General features: G+C 38.6%; 1 protein-coding gene across 1 annotated transcript in view; it reads right to left on the reverse strand.

The window, feature by feature from the left end:
- Positions 1-2703: 2703 nt before the first annotated feature.
- Positions 2704-21855, reverse strand: part of LOC101851530 (F-box only protein 8) — a 29720-nt gene continuing 10568 nt past the window's right edge. Inside the window, exons 2-8 of the mRNA XM_005107905.3 lie at positions 20950-21125; positions 18765-18949; positions 17387-17480; positions 15751-15877; positions 14208-14326; positions 11959-12143; positions 2704-10639 (exon numbers count right to left, since the gene is read on the reverse strand). Of these exons, the coding sequence (XP_005107962.1) occupies positions 10440-10639; positions 11959-12143; positions 14208-14326; positions 15751-15877; positions 17387-17480; positions 18765-18949; positions 20950-20969 (930 nt within the window). The 5' untranslated portion in view covers positions 20970-21125 and the 3' untranslated portion in view covers positions 2704-10439. The remainder of the gene's footprint in view (positions 10640-11958; positions 12144-14207; positions 14327-15750; positions 15878-17386; positions 17481-18764; positions 18950-20949; positions 21126-21855) is intronic.

Genomic DNA, 21855 nt, shown 5'->3' on the forward strand with positions numbered 1-21855 from the left:
CTCTCTCTCTCTCTCTCTCTTTCTCTCTCTTTCTCTCTCTTTCTCTCTCTCTCTCTTCTAGAAACTTACGTTCAATCATTTAATCTTGTTCCAAATGACCCACGACAGACTGATCCATACAGCTGGTGACGAGCTAGGCTACATTTGGAAGCCCGCTGATCAAATCTGAGTGGGATCCTTTAATATCGACAAGATAAGCTCATCGACCCAGTAAAGGTCATTTAGAGCTGGAAAAAGATAAATTTTAGTTTTAGTAAAGTATTAGTTTAGTTTTAGTAGAGGTTTTACGGTGCTCGCAACTACATAAGGTCATATGAGTGCCAGAAGATTAGAGGTGTCACAAGAGAGTAACAAACATAAAAAAGAAGAAGGGGAGATAAGGACGATAGATGTTTGATAGGAAAAAAGAAGCGAACCACACCAGAGCACCCGCCAACCACCCACTAGTAAGGTTTCACTGCGCTCGCAACAACATAAGGTTATATGAGCGCCAAGGGGTGGATGTGAGACAAGACAGACAGAAACAACAAAGGTAAAGTAAATAAGTAGGACCTACTAGTTGCACCCTCCAACTACCCATACTAAAACAGAGAAATACATGCACATTAAACACTAGAAGGGGAGGGGGGGGGAGAAACAAAACTATGCTTTGATGGTGTAAGAATTATTTTATTTTATTTCAATATGCACTCTTCACAAAGAGCTAAATTCTCAGATCACAGAGTTTGCTTCGGGCGTCAATAGACAGACAGACAACAAACAAACCACATGAACGAACACACAAACATTAACAGACAAACAAGCGTAAAAATGAACACATGCGTACCAACAACATATTATTATCAAAGCACACGCACGCACAAACATATCACGGGCCAGCTGCTCAAATGTGCAAAACCCAAAACTTTGAAGAAAAAAAAATGTCATTGCAGTTACTTATACAGTGACAGGCCTATACATTGCATGTGATAAAGGAAATATTTTTTCAAAATTCGAAAAAAGCAAAAGAAAAAATACCTATAATGTAGGTACGACTTTTAAGAGAATGAAACAGTTTAAATCTTTCTTATGAAAAAACTTTTGACTTCAGGGCTTAAAACAGTTAACAAGCTGGGCCATGATATGCATACGGGTATGTGCTCACATAAGCACAGGACACTTCTGATTGCTTCCATTAAAAAAGGATGTACATACCTAAAATAAGCTGAAATGGGGAAATACATTTTTTTTAAATAACAACACCCCCTTTTCGTGTTGGTTTTACTACATATCTGTGAAAACCCTCAAGAAAACATACCTAAAATAAGCTGAAATGGGAAAGACATAAAACTAACACCCCTTTGAAAAAAAAAAAAAGAAAACAGTCAACTTTTCATAATCTACAGACCAGGGGTACTCATAAAATAACTACATGTACATGTAGTTGAAAACCCAGATCCTCGTATTCACCATTCTTTGTTAAGAACTTTGGATTAATATTCGAGAAGGCATCAGATTCCCAAACAATGATTGTGAAGCTAACAATTGCCGCACACAGCCCTGACTGTTTGCTCTAAGCTGATGAAAGAAATATCGTCATGGTCAGAGTGCACTTGTACAGTAAGGGGTAGGGTGTGCAGGCGTGTGAGTGGGTGTGCGAGAGTGTGTGTGTGTGTGTGTGTGTGTGTGTGTGTGTGTGTGTGTGTGTGTGTGTGTGTGTGCGCATGTGTGTGCGTGAGTGTGTGTGTGCATGTGTCATGTGTGTATGCGCAAGTGTGTGTGTGCAAGCATGTGTGTGTGTGTGGGTGTGTGTGTGTGTGTGTGTGTGTGGGTGTGTGTGTGAGTGTGTGTGAGTTGTGCGTGCGCGCCGGCAGGTCTGTTTGAGTGTGTGTGTGTGTGTTTGTGTGTGTGTGTGTATGCCGTGTGCATGAGTGTGTGCACATGTGTGTGTGCGTGTTTGCATGTGAATGCATGTATGCTCGAGTGTGTGCATATGGGTAAGAGTTAATAGTTTTAGTAAGAGTTTTACAGCACTTGCAACACAATTAGGTCATATAAGTGCCGAAGATTAGAGGTGTTAATAGAGAGTAACAAACAAAAAAAGGAGGAGAGATCAGGAAGATGGATGATTGATAGGAAAGAAGGAGCAAACGACACCAGAGCACCCGTCAACCACCCACATGGGTAAGTGTGTGAGTGGGCTCGTGAGTGTGTGGGCATGTGAGTGTATGTATGTGCATGAGTGTGTGTGTAAGTGTGTGATTGTGTACATGTGCGCGCGTGTGTATGTACGTAGGGCGAGGGTGGGGTAGTAATTGTTGACAATCAAAGATATCAAACCTCTTCAGCTGGGTCCTTTTATTAAGCAACTCACTATTTTTACCAAATCTGACTGCTTTCTATTTTCTATCTCCACAGAATCAATAAAACTGGTGGCAAAAATACGATACAGCTAGCACAAAAAAGGAATTAATTTAGTTTAGTTTTAGTAAGTGTTTTACAGCACCTGCAACACAAAAAGGTCATATAAGTGCTGAGGATTAGAGGTGTTACCAGAGAGTAACAAACATAAAAAAGGAGGCGAGATAAGGATGATAGTTGTTTGATATGAAGGAAGGAACAGTAGTACACACTTTGTTTAGAGAATAAAAAAAGAACGTACCATTCTGTTATCCTACCATACTATTACTACCATCTTTCAAAACAAAACCACAGGAAGATATTGAACTTGGGCCTATCTTTATGATTCTCATTCTCCTTACACGAAGAAACATTCCCTCTTGCAGACATTCAAGAGAGCAAGAAAATATCAAGTTTGAATGTTTGACAGTACAAACAAAACATGAAACAAAACACATATATAACAAAACTTCTACTCGTACTCTTCTGAGTGATAACAAGACATCCGAGTACAGTACACATCATAACATACTTGCTGCTTGATTAGAAAAAGCTCAGTTTTACTAAACCTTGGAAAGAGGGGGGGTTATTATGAATGTGTAATTTACTTTTGAAGAAATGATATGTAAAATATCTTACAAAACATCACCTCGCAGACAGCTGGTTTCATCAATCAAACTTTTAAAAATACCATCTAGCACACACATAGAGAAATTGACACGATGCGATATCTTTTTTAAATACTCGGTACATATAAATCCCTCTATGTATTTGTTTTAAGTAAAACGAATATATATGTACAGGTTTATAAAAAAAAAAAACAGGCCTGAAAATCTCTACATTATGAGTGTGTTTCGCTATGTGTGAGTTTCGCTATGTGCATGCTAGACTGTAGAATGTTTTATAAAAGCACTACAAACAAGGTGAGCAAACATTCCGCCCCTTGCATCATTGAACAAAGGCAAAACACATGCAGGGCAAGACATATCATCAGGTTTAACACAGTGAGATATCTGTAAACATCATAATAAATAAATCCCTGTCCAGATGAAGACCCTTGCACGTTCCTGCACAACCCCCACTTTTCCCATCAAAGGGCACGATATGCATCTGACTTTTGATCAAACTAATTTAAAAAATTATTTCTCATGTATTTAAAATTTTCAGCCTAAATTCGTTCAACTCACAAAGTGACCAGAAAGGATTCAGTACCAAATTTTTCACCCTCTGAAATATTCATACCATCTGGAAATACAATAGAAACAGAGAAGGATGATGCTAAGGGACATTTCTACACTTTTCTTTTGATTAACAAAGCTATACAAACATTCACAGCAATGACAAAGCAGACAGACAAGCCAAAAAAAGAATCACACCTAGCACAACCAATCAAACCAACATCACTCATCACAACAAAAATTATCATTTTAAAAAACTGCAAAGAGGAATGGATGAACCGATGGGCAAGAGGCCAGGTTGGCAGACCACTTCACAACTACATGGGTGAGCTGAACCAAACTGACAGCACAAAAGCCCTCAACAGAAGAGAAGAAGGATATTCAGCTTCCAAAGACAGCACATACCTCTAAACTATCACCTAAGCTTCATCAACCCAGAAAAACCACTAACCTACTTTGTGACCACATCTACAAAAGTCCAGCACCTGCCCTTTGAATCTCTCAAACTACAGTAACTCTGAGCTTAACTTCTTTCCACAAACAACTGTTAAAGACCACTTTTTTTAATATAGCATTGTGCCGGAGCATACCCCCTCAAAGACTACAGGATTAACAACGACAAAAAGGGACATTTTTAGACTTTCTTTTCAACCATCATTGCTGTACAAATACTCCTACTGTAAAACCAATAATAAAACTATAAACTTAATAAAACTATAAAAATTCTCTGAGTAATATAGAAAGCAGTTGAAAATTGCTCAATAGATCTACAACAGTGCCAGTCGACCTGGGAGGGCTATATTGCCCACCGGTGAATTTTGGTAATTTTGGTGGGCCCTGGAGGATTACCCTGCTAGTGGCAGCTGTTATTTTATGTCCCGCTTGGAAATACATGTCGGTGGGCTGTAAAAAAATGTTCACCCCTTAGCATGGACAAAAGTGGGCGCTGGTTATATAAAGATTGATAAGCACTGATCTAGAACATCAATTTCTGTTTTTTAAAAACTGGTATCGGTGATTCAATTCACAGCGGTGAAAACAATGAGAAAAATAGTAATGTAGCAACCTCAGAATTACAAACTTCTATCCGTCATTTTTGGCTGTTTTGAGTTACTGGGACCACCAGATCAGAAACTAAATGTTTGATCTGTTGTGTCCATCAAAATTGTAAGAGTATTCTGAGTTGTCATCGAGATATTTAAAAAGTTGCATTTGAAAAAGCTTGACATGTGAAACTCAAAATCTTTGACGTCAAATTTCTCAAAACTAGGTACTGAGCAGACAGAACGTTGTTAGTCTGAGGTAGCGATGTGTCAAAACACCACCCAACGTGCTTGTTGGGGGGGACGTTGGGGAGGTCAGACATGAAAACATACCCTGTCCATCTGGAGTGTGTGTCGTGAAAGCCGAGGACAGGGGCCTCCATGAGAAAATGAAACCCGACATAAACTCACGCTCTCAGAAACATATCCACTTATGGCTAATAAAACTGGAGGTTCCAACATCACGCTCATCAATTTGAGTAACTGTGCGGAACGAAATTCACTTTTACCTGCCCTTTAAAAGCTCAATAAATAAATGCACACTGATTTTCAGAGTCAAATAAAACTCTTCTTGTAGGTGCACATCTCATCAATAGTCCCAACTTTCAAAGTCATCTCAGTAAGTTTGCTTCTGAAAAGTTGTGCCCTCCCCGCAAATAAATTATGAATGTGTAACAAATTCATTAATTCACCATTGTAATTTACATTTCAAAAGCACAACTACAACTGTCCACAACAAAAAGCAGTAAGCCCTCAACACCTCGTTGTAACTTTTTTTCTTTTGAGCTTACAAAGATCGGAGAGAAAAACAAAGCTTCCCATACAAACAAAAATGTCAATGACACCATTCATCTCTGTAAACAAAACAAGTTTCTCTCACACACCACTCTCATACGCAAAACAAATTATAAAGACACAACAAGCTATCTATCTTAGAAAAGTATAAAACTTCACTCTATAGAAAGGCTGGATCGATAGTAACGTCCAACTCAAAGGCAGTTAAAAACTTATGCATAAGGTACACCATCATCACTGAGTACTGGTTATAATTTTCTATATGTTTGAACTATGTTCTTGTGCCATACACTAAACCTTAATACAGCGGCTATTTCTCTAAACAAGTTTATCGGCTGACCAACTTCAAATAATTTTTTTTTAAAGAGATAGTTTAGTTTTAGTTAACGTAAGAGTTTCACAGAACTTGCAACACAGGTCATAAAAGTGCCCAAGAATAGGTGTTACTAAACAGTGACGAATAAAGAAAAGGAGGACCAAAGATAAGGATGATAGACGTTTGATAAGAAAGAAAGTGCAAACAACACCAGAGCACCAGCCAAGCACCCACCAAAAAAAGATACGTAAAGTGAGTCAAAAACAGACACACTGTACCAGCCAACACATTTGAAAAGGCTAACTAACAATGTGTCCTAAAAACAAAACAAAAAGTATTGTCACTGAAAATAGAAACCTTACAACCACATCACAAGCTCAAAAAAATCTGGATGCTCAGATTTTTTTTTTTTAAATAAACAATGCATCCTTTCTTGACAACTTCACAATGAGCGTTGAAAGAGGAGGCATGGAGCAAAATTCAAAATCACTTTAAGTACATGGTCAACATATGTGAGGACAAGACAGACAAGAAAGAACTCAACTCAAAACATATCTGGAGGCATGCTCCTTGCTCAGACAAGCTCTTAATAACAAAACCGTACCTCCCAAAAAAAAATCTAAATGCAACATAAATGTTGTAAACGAAAAAGAGTGCAGAGTGCATAGAAAATGGTCTTCACATAAAGGATTCTCCAAGGTGCTATTCCTTATATACTTAGTTCAATCGAATGTACAAAACTGATGATAGATAAACAGGGAACAATATAAAAAATATTTAAATTACTCAACGACAAAAATATTTGCATAAGGAATAAACAAATACTCACAATATCAATCAATAAACAAAGGTAACTCTTGTTCTTGTGTTAATTATGCAAAAACTTCAAAACGCATCCAAGAAAAAAAAATATTTTTAAAAACCCCACAAAGATAACAGAGCATGCAGGTTAGCACAGTGAAGAGGAGTCCTAAGGCAGAGAAGGTAACAAACATCCAAGATCAAACGCATCTAACAGGATCATGAAAGGAGTTTCTTATGAAAAAAGAAATTTTTGATAAATTAGTAGCATAAAAAAAACAATTAACTTTCTATTTTTTTTATAACCAATAAAATGAACCTGCAAACGGGCATTCCATAGACAATTAAGCCTATCCATTTATACAAATAGTCCAGTAATACAAACTTGACAAGTCAACAAAACAGTATGGAATGCATATTTGAGACTACAAGTAAAAAGTTAACTTCAATATTTTTAGTGTCTGTTATTAATACAATTAATTCCTTGATTTTCTGTGCCAGTTCACCCTTTACATATATTTTTTAAAGCGCTTCATGTACAAATTATAGCATTTTTTAAAGTTACATATATGCACTGTTTTAATCAATGGCGAAACAGAAAGCTTACATGAAACTGTAATTGACTTTAATTGAAACTTTTCAAAACCTGAGCTCAATATAAAAATCCCTTGAAATTGTTACCTTTCACCTTTGCATAATATGGGAGACAAAACAAATTTTTTTAAACCAGGGAGAAGACTCTTTTTTCATTCCATACCATTATTCTGCTAAAGAAGCTTAACAAAAACTCCAGTTTCTTCCACTTTCTTTTCTCTCAAAAAATTACAAAAACTTCAAAATATGTAAAACATGATAATAAACATTTTAGAAATGTAGCATCCATGCCACTGTTTTACTTGTCATTATATTTAGACAATTCTCGGATTCACCAAAAAGAAATAAAAAGTTGAAAGTCCAAGAAAAGTAATATTAATCAATGGACATGCATAAATAATCTGTGGTCTTAACTTATTCACAAAATGGTGCTCTTTTGATCTTGACCTGTTAAGTGTACAAGTACATTTTTCTAAAATTCTTTCAGTAATGAAGATGACGATGGTTTGAATGGCAAGCAAAGTTATTTTGATATAAGAGGTCTGCAGTGACGGAAGGGCAAATGTATTACATCACGACAATAGTTGTGCATGAACTGGCACACAAGATTCAGATTCAGATCATGCAAGTCTGAAACAAGAAAGAAAAGCAACAAGCTGAACGATTCAAGTCTGGGTGTAGCACCACATAACAAAAGTACCAAAGGCCATTCATTATCTCTCTCACATACATCCATGGTGTTATGAGTAAAGTCTGAAAATGCTGATTTTTTTTTATGTTTTCCCAATTTCTAATCATGAAACAAAACTTTCTGCCCTAAGAGTAAATGTAGTTTTACTATGTATGGAATAGCAAACATAACTGACAAGAACTCAAATTTTATTCATGACACCATCAATTTTTTAGAAAGTTTTTACAAACCAATAAGTATACTGGGAGAGAAGCAGACATATGAATGGCCTCTGATACTGACACTAATCATAAAATCTTCAGTTCATCAGTAAAAGGTCACAGAACAACATACCAATTTCCAAAACATTATACAGTGAGAGCCCTATAAAGATCATGTGAGCAACCTGAAAAAAAAAACATACTTGATATTCTCGCATTGTACAGAATTGAAAAATCTGTGATTCTAAACACACCATTTTAATCAAGTCACAGCAAACAAAAGCTCTGCTCGGGGAGTCTACTAGAAATGACAAGCACAACTCCCTTAACCCCTTGACTGCTCTGCACAAAACTCTTACGTTTCTATAGCTACCCAGAGTTCTTTGGACATGTTTCGTATGTCATTGAAAACCTGTCCTTTTGTTTCCATGAAATCTCAGCAACAAATGACTTCTCAATACTCAGCAATACTCAGAATAAGTTTTAGTTTCGTCTTAGTTTGAGTTTTAGAGCACTTGCAACACAAATAGGTCATATAAGTGACGAAGATGAGAAGTGCTTCCAGAGAGAAGTGACATACAAAGAAAAGGAAGAGGAGAAGCAATGAAGATACATGTTTGAGCAAACTACAGCAGAGCACCTGTCAACCACCCAGCACAGAATGACATCCCTTGAAACCATACTTTTAGCCATGAGATGAGATATGTAAGAAGACTAGTAGACAGGAATCACAGGCTTGATGACTGATAAAAAAAAAGTTAAGCAAGTCACCTTTTTCAGAATTCAGTTTGCGAGACAGACAGTAGCACTCATTAAGCTTTTATTACGAACAACTCATTTGCTGCAGTATAGTTTACTCCTCTCCAGAAAGGTCAAAGTACGAAGCCATCCCTTACATCCCCCCCCGAGATGTTTACAACAATGATTTGACCTCCTTCAGCAATCCACTAGATCTATATCTTGAAGAGAGTAATAACAACAGTGATCGTAATTATATGGCGATGACCAGGAAGAAGATAATGGCGTTTTTGATTTATCTCCAACTTTCAATTTCAACAGTAATAATTATGTCGGTCTGTTCTCTCTCTAATATTCGATCTCTTTCGATATATAGCTGTACTTACTTGTCTCTTATTACATGCAAGCAAAAAACAGACAAAGATTGTGGCACGTAACATTTTGTGCACTTTCACATACTTCTTAACATGTTGGGTTCATATACAATTGGCAGTCAAGGGGTTATACACAGATTCAGACTGACATCTACCAATAACCTAAATCATCTTATAACAACAGCTTTGCAGATACGAGTCAATTCCAACACCCTGCCTCTAAGACTGACCTAATATAGGCTATAAATACTGCAAAATTGAATCAATACTTTTATCATTGACAGTAATATTTGAATTTAACACAAAAGCTTAAAAAAGACTAAAGGTGCAGTAAAATTTTCATGAGTCTTCAAGAAAACTGGGTGGGAGATAATTATTCCAAAACTTTAGTACAAAAGCAAGCCTCTATCCCTCTAAATACACCGACAGAATCCTTCACAGCCAACGCCTCATTTTGAATATTTCTTCGGACGTATTCTATGCTTTCTCCACAGCGTTTCACTAGCACTATAAGCAAAAATACTTTTGTCTACTGCACCAATTCAGCATGTACTCTGACTCAGCGGGTGACAAATTCCGAAAACAAAACAGTTTAGTCTTAACTAAAATTCACAACCAAAACTGAAATCATATCTAGCCTCCCTTACCACCACTCGCCAAAAAAACTGTCACTACTAAAAGTAGACCTCAGAAGGCCGAATCCAACTTCAGAGTAGAGAGATCATGATCCTTCACATCCATGTGTTCACATGAAAGTGACTTCAGAATAAACAATGTTCACAGCCCTTTTTTAAAAAATACAATGAAATTAGTTTTGAAATAACATACCCAAGTTTGTCTTACCGCAGACTTATGATCTTTTCACATAAATAAAAATCATCACTCAATGTCTATATACTCATAAACAATATAATCTGTATTGATACAAATATCGGATACACGATTACATCTCTGTAAGGCTTGATTTATATTTCAGATAATAAGTTAACACTGTGGTCTATATAATCGGCCAACTGTTCAGATGTACTGAGCCCAGAATTCGGAAAAATCTTTTATTGCAGTCTCTGAATCCGTGGTATTGGTTGGTTGCATGTTTTTTTTTAAATATTCAGTCCAAATTCAAGATTCTAAATGTTGAAAAGAAAAGCAAAAAAAGGGTACATAATGTACATAAAATTGTTTAAAAAATTAAACTGTTCTTTCTCTCTCCTGAAAAAGAATTTGGCTTTCTGGGCTCAGTACCATTTAACCAGCTGGCGGACAAGTATATAAAGTCACACAACACGTCATGATATAGATTTTGATGCTGCCCAGAGCCACCAAGGTGTCATCAAGAGAAATCCTTGGGCGCTACATGGCCAGCCAGGTAGATGTTGTCATACATGTGGCCAGCCAAATCCCCGCTGAGTTCAGACACCGCGCGGCATGTGTTCTTGATGAACTCTCGCTTGGACATTTTGTTCTTGACATGCGGGCTGCACAGGTCCACAGACAGCATGATGAGGGAGAAGCAGAGGACAAACACCGCATCTGCGAGGCACAAGATTTGATTTCAGTCTTAGTAATGGTTTTACGGCACTTGCAACACAATAAGGTCATATATGTGCCAAAGATTAGAGGTGTTACAAGAGAGTCACAAACACAAAAAAGAAGAAGACATCAGGACGATAGATGCTTGATAGGAAAGAAGGAGCAAACCACACCAGAGCATCCGCCAACCACCCACAAGATTTGATTTTGAGCTTGAGTTATAAAGAAGCGCTTCAGGGCGAAAACAATTATAAAATAAAAGGGAATAAGAGAGACAGAAACCATCAATCTTGGGACGCATGTTCTGTTGGTAGCCAGAGGAGAAAATTGGTGGGGGTGAGGGGAAGTGTCATAACAGCCACATGCCAGGATAAGAATAAGAATGATGACACTGAAATTGAAGAAAACTAGAGTCACTTCAGATGAAATCTTAAGTAAAAACAGGATCGAAATAAGAGTCAGACATGCAGAACATTGTGGAATCTACAATAAGGAAATCTGTAGTCTCTAAATCTTACAACACTTTTTAAATACTTTCTACTACAATCTTGCATTATCTTAAATATGGCGAGAGTTAACTTCTTAACACTCGTCACATTAATTGTAAAATGTGATCATAGTCAATGCGTCTATTGTAAACACCTGGCATCCATACTGAACATTGCAAAACTTTTTACTGACCCAAGAGATCTAGCCTAGTTCTCACTTTCAAAGAAACAATCTGAACAAACTTTGATCAATACATTTGGTTTGTTTAGAGCATCTTATGGTAATAAGTTATCTGTTGTAGAACAGTATCCGGTCCTGAAATATTTCTCTTCCAATTTTCACGATTCACACTAAGCACTACATTGCTTTGTTCATAAGCCTTATTTGTGACAACATACAGCGTACAAATAAATCGGCAGAGTAACAGCCACAATTCGGCTGGAACATATTAGGACAGTTATCACACAGAAAAGAAACACATGGGGCAGACCACACCAGAATGTGCACATACAACCACCCAAACATTGCAGACTGATAGCATATCTTGAAAAAAGGCAAAAACCCAAAGGAGGTGTACTGAGAAGCACACAGACATAGTAACGGTCATCAAGTTAGGGGAAAGGCCGGCCGGCCAGCCAGCCAGACAGACAGACAGACAGACAGACAGACAGAAAGACAGACAGACAGACAGAAAGACAGACAGACAGACAGACAGACATCAAAGAAATAGGACCAACAACAAGTGGCACCCTCCACCCACCCCTAAAAAAAAAAGATTCACACAAACATCCCTAAAAAAAAAAACTGGCAAAGAATTATAGTGGCCAAACCTTTGCTAAGACCAAGCCCTGGGTTGCAGGCACAGAATCGTTGAGAGAAGTTCTCCAGCATGATGGTGAGTGTGTTCCCACGCTCCTGAGGGGCCGAGACTTCCTTGAAAAATTTACGAAGAGCGTTGGGAAGAAACTGGTTCTGGAAATTCTGCAGTTGAACCAGCCGCTCAAGCACATCTTGCCTGGGGAGGGTTTAGCAGACCGTGTAATCCTTCAGAAAAATTTGGTGCTTTAAATTTTTTACAATTATGTAGATAGTGTATATCACTAGAAAGCACTTCCTGAGAACTAGATTTAATATTGCTATCTTTTGGAGCAGAGTCAAACGAAAAAGATGTGCTCACCAATTTCTGTCCGTCCAATTTTCAGTAGGCCCACCTATCAGCATATTTTTGTGAGTTGTTTTTTTTAATTTTGCAAATTGTGTGAAAAAAAGCAAGACATCAAAATTAATTCATCAGTAAAAACCTGCAAACTAGTCAAACCTGTGTAAGACGGCCACCCATTGTCAAGGAGAAAAGTGGCCGTATTAGGCAGGACTGATCAAGATGAAGAAAACAAACCCCTTTCCCAAACGAAAGTAGCCGCGTTATTGTTGTTTTTGTTGTTGTTGGCGGTTTGTATTTTGTTTGTTATTTTTATTTTTTTGCTGATTTTGTGCAAGGGTGGCAATAAAACGAAATGTGTCAGACAAGGAGGACCGAGTGCTATGGTAAAACAAACATATGGGTCGCCACCACTCGAAGAACGAGCGACGCTTCTGTACAAGTCCATGTTGACGTCCATTGTTACTTTGTTACAGACTGGGTAAACAGTGACCACTCATCTCACTTACGATTGTGTATGAGTTCTGGGCGGGGCTTAAGGGTTATGAGGGATAACACTCTTCCCTCACCAGCAGCTGGAAATTGGTACCTATTGGTCAACAGTGGGAGGGGCCTACACAACATGATCGGTTGGAGGGACTACCTAACAATTACGATTATGACGGCTCGCCCACAACGCCAGTGGTCAATGCACAATTAATGACAAAACGTAATGGAGTCACTAAGGTGGCCGTCTAAGACAGGTGTTATTGCTTAGTGTGATAGGGGTTGTGTGTTAAAATATGGTGGCCGCGGCCGCGTTGGACAGGTGCCCGTTTTAAACAGTTAAATTATATAGAAAAAACGCAAGGGGGAAAATGGAAAGTGGCTGTTTGTACAGGTGGCCGTCTTATAGAGGCGGCCGTCAGGGCAGGTTCGACTGTATATATTAATACAAGGGAGATAAATCAAAACCTACTTCTACAAAGGCAATGGTCTCCAATAGTCATGCTGTGTCACAAACTACAGTCGAACCTGCCTTAACGGAAACCTGAATAAAACGGAAACCTGTTTAAACGGAATCTCCTCGCTCCCACCTTAATATATTCCTCTTTAATCACCTGTATAAAACGGAAACCTGTCCAGTGCGGAAACGGAAAGAAAAATCAGCTACCTTCAAAGGGTTTCACCTGAATAAGATGGAAAATGCTTTGCCCACTCAACCCTGATTTGAAATAAAACTTAACGCTATGGTTATGCCGCTGGGCGAGAAAGAGGAGTAGGAGTGCAATTTGGGGGTAGATGTTACCTCATCATGTGAGCCCTGAGCGATACAGATGGTCAGTGTAGTGTGGGTGTGAAATTTCACGAAAGCCCGTGAAAGTGCTCAAGTAGCGAGCCACTACGGAAACTTTCCTGGGAAGCCAAAAGCCAGAGGTGTGAAATTAGATTGACCAATGCCTGCCACCCTGACCGTACAGCCAGCAGAGAAAAAGAGTTCCTCGAATCGTTGTTACATGATGGCAGTGAGGGGTGGCATTAGGGGTGGGGCTGAGGTTGGAATCAAAGCAGATGTTCAAACATTTCTGTTTTTAATAGGTCAAACAGTGGTCCTATGAAAGGCAAGCACTGGTGGTAATTGGATAAGTAAAACTGACGCAGGTCATTATCAGACAGGATAGCAATTGAGAGGTGTGAAGTTTTGACCACTGCTTGCCCATAGGGCTAGCGATCCTTGATCCCACTAGCTGGGCCATTTTTTAAAAACCAGTTACTCTGATTTGACTTCAGCAAGCTCTGTTAAAGAAAGCAATCTCTCTCTCTCTCTCTCTCTCTCTCTCTCTCTCTCTCTCTCTCTCTCTCTGCCTCTCTCTGCCTCTCTCTCCACCTCTCTCTGCCTCTCTCTGCCTCTCTCTCCACCTTTCTCCACCTCTCTCTCACCTGCGCTGTAAAAATTCCAGTTTCTTGTTTGGCCACAATCGTTTCGTGGTATGAAGGAACCGGGCAATTTCTATAGGCTGATCACCTAAAATCCCTCTCGATGTTAGATATTCAATGCCCTGAGGAGGAATAGAAGGTATGAAAAGCCCTTTTAAGACCACCAAACCCTCTACCACCAAAGACAAGATCACAATTAAAACATTGTAAACAACAGCTAAATATAACATGCAAATGTGTATGAAAATGTTCAATAGTTTATTCAAAGAACGCTACATGATCAACAGTTATTTCTACTCAAAGACTGGATTAAAAATTGCCACTGCAGTTAAAAATTAAGGAAAGATGGGGGAAAATTATAATCACCTCGCAATTTCTGAGCACAGGAACTTGACACTCCCATCTTATTTAATGTCTTATCTACTGCCATATGACTCTCCAATAGATGGGGTCCACAACTTTTTTAAAAAGCCTCCTTTGGTCAGCCTTTTCACTACAATATAATGTCTTAGTCCATCACGAGACATACATAACATCCTCAGGCTTGCCAACTTTATCTAATTCCAATCAGGAATCAGGAACACCCAACATTATAATAATTATAACATCAGAGTACTTAAGAAAGAAAAAAATTACATCGAGTGGAACTGGTTTTCCTGTGGTAGACTAAGATGTCCTTTCAAATTCTTCATTGTCAAACCAGGGACACTCCTGAGAAATTCAAGACAGTTGCAAGCCTACGTCTTTTTTTTTTCAGGTCAAAAGAATGGGGGGGGGGGGGGGTATTGTTTTTTAAAAAGTCACTGAAACATTGATTACAAACTCAAAAACTAAAGATTCCGTCAGCCAATGAGAGGAGGTATGTTGGGGGCTCACTAATAAAAGGCTAACCCAAGATACACAAATGGTTGACCAGATGTTCAGATGTACTAAGCTCAAAATTATTTTAAAGTTTTTATAGCAGTTTCTTAATCTGCAGTATCGGTTGCATGTGCTCCAGAGGTATTTTGTTAATATTTACTTTTAAACAGTTGAACAGTTTGCCGATGAAATGAAACCTACTTTCTGGCCCAGGAAAAATGTGTGTGAGCCCAGAGAAAGTAAAGTTATCGTAAATTTTGGCAATAAAAATAAAGCCAGATTCTTATAGCAAAGCCAATGCTGAACACACTGATTTTAAATATTTCAAATAACTTGACTGGTTTTAATGATATGCCACATTTTGTAACACAGTGTAAAAATAAAGTTTGGAGAAAAATAGCTTTAACCTTAGTATGTTGACCAAATTTCTAGCACATTTTTTACCTTTGGTGAAGTACAACATAATGCAAAAATAAATAATAAAAGAATATTTATAATTAAGATATAAAAGCCTTTCAATACCTTATTGAGGAATCGTTAATCGAGTATTTTCAGATGGAACTAAATTTTTTACTAGATTCGAAATTTTTGGCCTTTTCAACCCGCTGCTCAAAAATAACTTTGCCAAACAACTGGGACCACACACATATATAACGTTGAGCGCTAAATAAGCCTAACGGCCCACCTGGAAGGGGTCGGTGTTGAATGTGAGAGAAGCCTCGTCCAGTGCCATGAACAGCTGCTTGTAGGTGAAGTCTTCTGGTCGGCCCCGGCTGTAGATGGTCACACTTCCCCAACAGCTGCGGCACAAACTAAAACAAGGAGAAAAACCAAGCCATCAACAGAGCTTGTCAAATGTTTTATAGCCAGCGCCCACTTTCTCCACCTTTAAAAAAACTTAAATTATGATAACACCCTTCTGTACGTATTTTGAAGCGAGGCATTTGATAATACCTGTAACTACCTGCAAAATTACCATTTCGCCCACTAATGAGCAATAATGGCCAGGTTTTTAGGGGGTTCTTTTTAGTAAGCGTTTTATGGCACTTGCAACACAATAGGTGCCGAATATTAGAGGTGTTACAAGAGAGTAACAAACACAAAAAAGAAGGAGGGAGAAAAAGAAGATAGATGTTAGATAGGAAAGAAGAAACGAACCACACCAGAGCACCCGCCAACCATCCACAAATCCCAGGTTTGCAAGCACTCAACCACACCAATCATAACTAGACACAAGACTTATCTGAAGTACAATACAGCGAAAAGAGGACATACACTTCATCCCCTGCAATATTCGTCACATCCATTCCAATAATAACAAAAGTTTGCCTGTAATGAATTGATGATTACCTTTACCATCCAATGAAGATGAGAAGTTACAAACTTTGAAGGAGAGTAACTGAACTGGTATAGGCTTAACTTCCCTTCCCTATCAACCCTATCAGGTCATTTAAGAGGCGGGACCTCCGAGTTTAACATCCATCTCCAAAAGGACTGAGCCAAATGGGAAATTCGTGTAAAGTGCCTTTCCCAAGGACACAACATCAAATTCGTGTAAAGTGCCTTTCCCAAGGACACAACATCGAGCCAAGCTGACGTTCGAAGAAAGAGAGTAAAATAAAGGCAATAATAGAAAGTAACTTGTATTGATATCAAAGGCCACAACTCCCTGCATTTTTCCTTTTCATACAATGATTTGCTTTTCTCCCTCAACATATAAGCTTAGTTGGCTGGACCTACTTATGGCTTCGCTTGGGACCTTCAAGCATTATTCTTTTACCTTTCGCATATACCTTTGACACACTACCTATTGATCTCCAACCATCAGCTAATCATTAAAGAATTGGTGGACGATTCTCTTAACCTCTTAAAGAGAAGATAATGCTGTCCAGAAACAGATTTCAAACTTTCAGTGTCGAAAAACAGATATAATTCCCCATTTCTTCATCCACATGGTATTTCTCTAGCCATTATCAGGCTTGAAGTTTGTATAGAACAGCTGTCGTTCTGAACCAAACACCATTTAACTGAAACTCATATGTATAGATATCAACAAAAGAATAAAAATGTTGTAGCCTACTAGGTGTTTGCAAAGAGAAGATACAAATTTAATACTCCACTCCTACTGTGAGCAATCACCTATAACTAACATCTCGCATCCCCAATGTTCCATCAAGACTGGGGCATTGCCTTTCTAAATTTCAATGATGGCGGTGGCAATGGGGAGGAGAAAGGAGGATGTGGGGGGGGGGGGGGGGGGGGGGGGGACGGGACACAGGCTACTCACCATAATATAAGTGTACTACAATTTTGCAACTGACCTTTGCCACAGCAGCTCATCATTTGCCAGATGTGACCACACACAGGAGGCTAGGCACAGGTCCGTGGCGTCCAGATGTCTCAACACCTCCAGCCCTGGAAACATGAGAGCACGATACATTGACACTAAATGTTTCATACACAATTATTCAAGGTTCTGGCAACCCAATTCCGTTAGAGACAGACGAGTAGGCTAGGTGGTAAGCAAGCCTACGAGGATTCTTCAAAACCACCATTACAATAATTCATTCATTTAAAGTAGAGCCCTTTCGATAAATCTTGCAAATTTAGGTCAAAGATTCACAGTCTGAACACATCCTCATTATGGAAAAAGATGTCATTTAAGTCAGATCAAGAGAAATTACCAGAACATAAATTAACTTAATACAAAATGCCATACTCAGATCATGTACATAAAGCAACACATAAAAAGAAAATGAAACAAACGTTCTATTGAACAATTACAAGTGCTTAAATGATTTATCACCGGACTATCTAAAATAGCTTTTAACACCCTATGTGCCTCCTAGAACGCTCAGATCATCAAGTGACAAAACAACCCTTGTTAAGCCTAAAATAAATTACAAATCATATGGCCAACGCTCTTTTTCATATTTTGCCCCACTTGTTTGGAATAGGCTTCCAAAAACTATCAGAGAAGCAGAAAATCTAGAAATTTTTAAGAAGAAACTAAAATCATTTCTATTTTCATCATATTTCCATTAGACAGAATGCATCCAAGCCGTAGATCGTTGTGAGTTTGTATGTGCGTATGTGCATATGTACGTATGTGTGTATGTGTGTATGTATGTGTGTGTGGTGAGTGCGTGAGTGAATATGTGTTTGCATGAGTATGTAACACTATGTACCTTTAAAATTGATTTGTAAATCCATAATATGTATCATGTTAAGCGCATAGAGCATTGCATAAGTGGATATGCGCTATATAAATGCAATCCATTATTTATTATTGATTATTTGATTTACACTGGAGATTAAGGGCACATTAGCGTCAGGCAAGCGAAAACCACAAAATAACCTGTTCAATCAATAACAGAAACGTATGTGCAAACACTAATAAACAGTCACACAACAAACAAAGAAATAGAATCTCCTGGTTTCTTCCCTCTTTGTTTCACTTTTTAATTTTAAGAAATGAATAAGCAGGAATACAATACAACACATAAGAAAACAATTACACAAAGTTCCCAACAACTTCATGACCATCAGTCTTAAGTCGGGCAAAATCCTGACAATTTCAAACATGCGTATAAAAACCAGGAAAATCAGCACCTCTGAGACATAATAAAGTATACCATCATCAACACTCCTCCTATGTTACAGCTAAAATCCCTGTTGGATGTCCCAGTATAAGATTACCTAGTTCAGGGGGCAACTGCGATAAGTCAGGGAATCCAGATGACATGTTCGGGTCCCTCTCATCCTCCTCCTCCTCCCTGTGCCCAAAGGGAGCTGCAGGAAACCTGGGTTGGTCATCCCAGCCTCCCAAGTCTGCTAGGGGAAACCCCAAATAATCTTGTGGGCGAATCCCAATATCCTGCAACCTGAGGAAGAAAAAAAAAAGACATTATGTGCTTGCACGGCCTAATATCCTTCTAAAGTTAAAAAAAATATTTTTAGTTACAACAATATATTACTTTGCTTTGCTAAACATGAATACGGAAGCAAGTGTGGTACAGTAGTCTCCGTCTAAGATCCCAGTGCTCGGGAGCAAGGAAATGCGGGATCTTAGGCGAACCGGGATCTTAACCGACGAACCCAGGGAAAAATCTATGGTGACCCATGCTAAGGCTCACAATAGGTACAATAGTCTCCCTCCACTCTAAAATGAACTGACATGACCGTTAACCTTGGTGAACTATCACAGTGCATAGTGGGATGAGGCGTGCCATTTTCACTTTTTATCCTATCATGAGTCTCAAGATCTACGCGTATCCAGTTGCCCCTCCCCCTTACCTGTCAAAAATGTATAGCTTTCCATCTCTGACCGAGCCCTCCCCCCCCCAAACCGCCTTTGTCGTTACACGCCATTACGTTGTGAACACACCAATTGAAATTCAGTCTGTCTCGCAAATTCGGGAGTAGAGACAACTTCTGCAATGGTCAGGGAAAAGTTCACAGTTCAATGTGATCCCGCCTGGAGCGAATGTGTAGGCCCTACCCACCCAGCGAGTGATGTAAGTTTAGGGGGAGAGCTCAGGTGTGAGTGCGATGCGTGGGGAAAACAAAGGTGTCGGTCATTTCACACCCCGGTCTGATCCGGTCTGGGGCAAACATTGTATCGCTTCATTGAGTTTTAGAACGTGTGTGTGATCACATTCACGATAGTGGCTGATCTTTGACGCGACAGACAGTTTATTGATCTCAACTTTTCACTCTTGTTTGATCGGCTGTCCCGCCCGGGTTTTGTTCTGCAAATTATGATCTGAAAAGCGGGATCTTAGCCGAATGTAGACCTTCAGAGTGAATCAGAGCAGGATCTTAGGGGTGACTTTCGTATAGTAAAAATTCTGTTTTCTTAAAACAGCGGGATCTTAAGCGAACCGGGACCGTAAGCGGTGGGATCTTAGGCCGAGACTACTGTACTAGCAAATCACAATATAAACTAAAGTGTAACAAAAGTGCTAATCCTGGAGATAATCACTAAAGCTCATTCACCACGGCAGAAAGCCTGGATTTTTTAAGCGGGGGGGCTGTTGTACACTGTGAACTTCCGTTAAAATTACTGCTCAGCCCCGCCAAAACTGATCAGTGAACAATTACCAAATCAAAATTCAATTTAGGGCTTAATAAAAATAATTCACTGATGTTAAACTGCAGCCTTGTTATCATTTCTAGTGAGAGAAAGAATGTTATGGCCAGTATTTATGAGCCCCCAGAATTTACTTTTACTTCCATTATAATACACAAAAGAAAACACATCCAGGAAGGCTGGGCTATGTGGACAGGAGGGGAAACAAATGAGCAGCCATTGTTGATTGTGAACAGGAAAAAATTACAAAACCTATTTTCTCGACTGGTTCAAAACACCTGACAAGAAATATATCGTCAGCAGGCTGTTCAAAAGTATTAAGCCGAGAGAGCAACATTTTTCTCAAGGGAGAGAAAAAACTGGTTTCACTATTTTAACAACTGTACCAACACGGTGGGTTTTTTTTTTTAATTTAAAATTTGAATTTTAACTAAACATTTCAAAAGCATGTGCAATCAATACCACAAACAGCCAGCAGACTCCTTGCTTGAATCAAAATCCTTAGCAAGCGTCATAGGAAAATATGTACATGTGTCACATTTTAAGCACTTCATAGCACCATTTCCTCCGAGAGGTAAATGAAAAACTCAGGCCGTAAATTTTTATTCTTATCGTTCTTAGTCCATAACATCAAATACCAATCTTCCATATATCGCTAGGCTATCTGAAATTCCCCTAAATGTTTTCCTTTTTCTATCCTTCCAAGATTTATTTTTCTGAAACTGTAACTCTATGAAATTGAAGAAATCCATCTTAGAACAATAATCATGGGAACACAGACTGTTGGCTTACCTGCGAATTACTTGACCCATTAAGGCTTGGTATAGAAAAGACCAGCAGGGATGTACAAACAATCACAGTCCACTTGAAAGGATATCAAATACTGCTACCACACAACAGTTGCCAGAAGTTCAATTTTTCGAGTCAGTTAAATTCCAGAATATTTTCTTTTCCCGGGAGCGTGACTTCTGAAACATGCAGAAAACAGAAATATATTTAAAAACTTTTAGAATGTTGAATAATGTCATTAAAAACACCAGGCTTCCATAGATTTAGGTACGCCACAGAGAAGAACAAGCAGTTTGAAAATAATTACTTGTAAAAGAAAAAGGAAGGTATAGGATAAAAAAGCAGCTCACTTTGACTTCCGATAAAGCATTCACAAGTCACCTTGTATCTAAGCATAAATACATACCATGTACGTCTATACGTTTATATTTCATTTATAAATATTAGTCCAAGAGGGTGGGGGATGAGTTCTGTCCTGGAGAAAAAGAACCATATAATTACAAGGCTGAAATCCTCAGCCTGTGTTCTACCCCCATTACTACAGAATGCAGGGAAACCTCTAGAGGTAAAAAATATAAACTTCGTTGAAATCTTCCTGGCCAGCTTTTTCCTACTTTTTCTCAAACATTCTATTGGCACTACCCTCTAAGACCCTCAGACCTAACCCTTTCCGTTATCTATTCTGATATATCACATAAAGAGAGAAAAAGTTTAAAATCACAACTTTCAAGCAACAATTATGAGCAAAACTATAAAATGTTAATTTAATTTAAGGCATGATGCGGGGGAAGGCCATGATCAAATGACGTCATTTTTTAGTCTTAGATCGAAATTGGGCTTTTAACGGATTCGAGTACTTTGAAATGTCTACTTTCACAAAATGAAGGTCTTATGTCTCTGTCAGCATCA

This window comes from Aplysia californica, unplaced genomic scaffold (genome assembly GCF_000002075.1).
Source record: "Aplysia californica isolate F4 #8 unplaced genomic scaffold, AplCal3.0 scaffold00641, whole genome shotgun sequence".
NCBI classification, from domain to species: Eukaryota; Metazoa; Mollusca; class Gastropoda; order Aplysiida; family Aplysiidae; genus Aplysia; species Aplysia californica.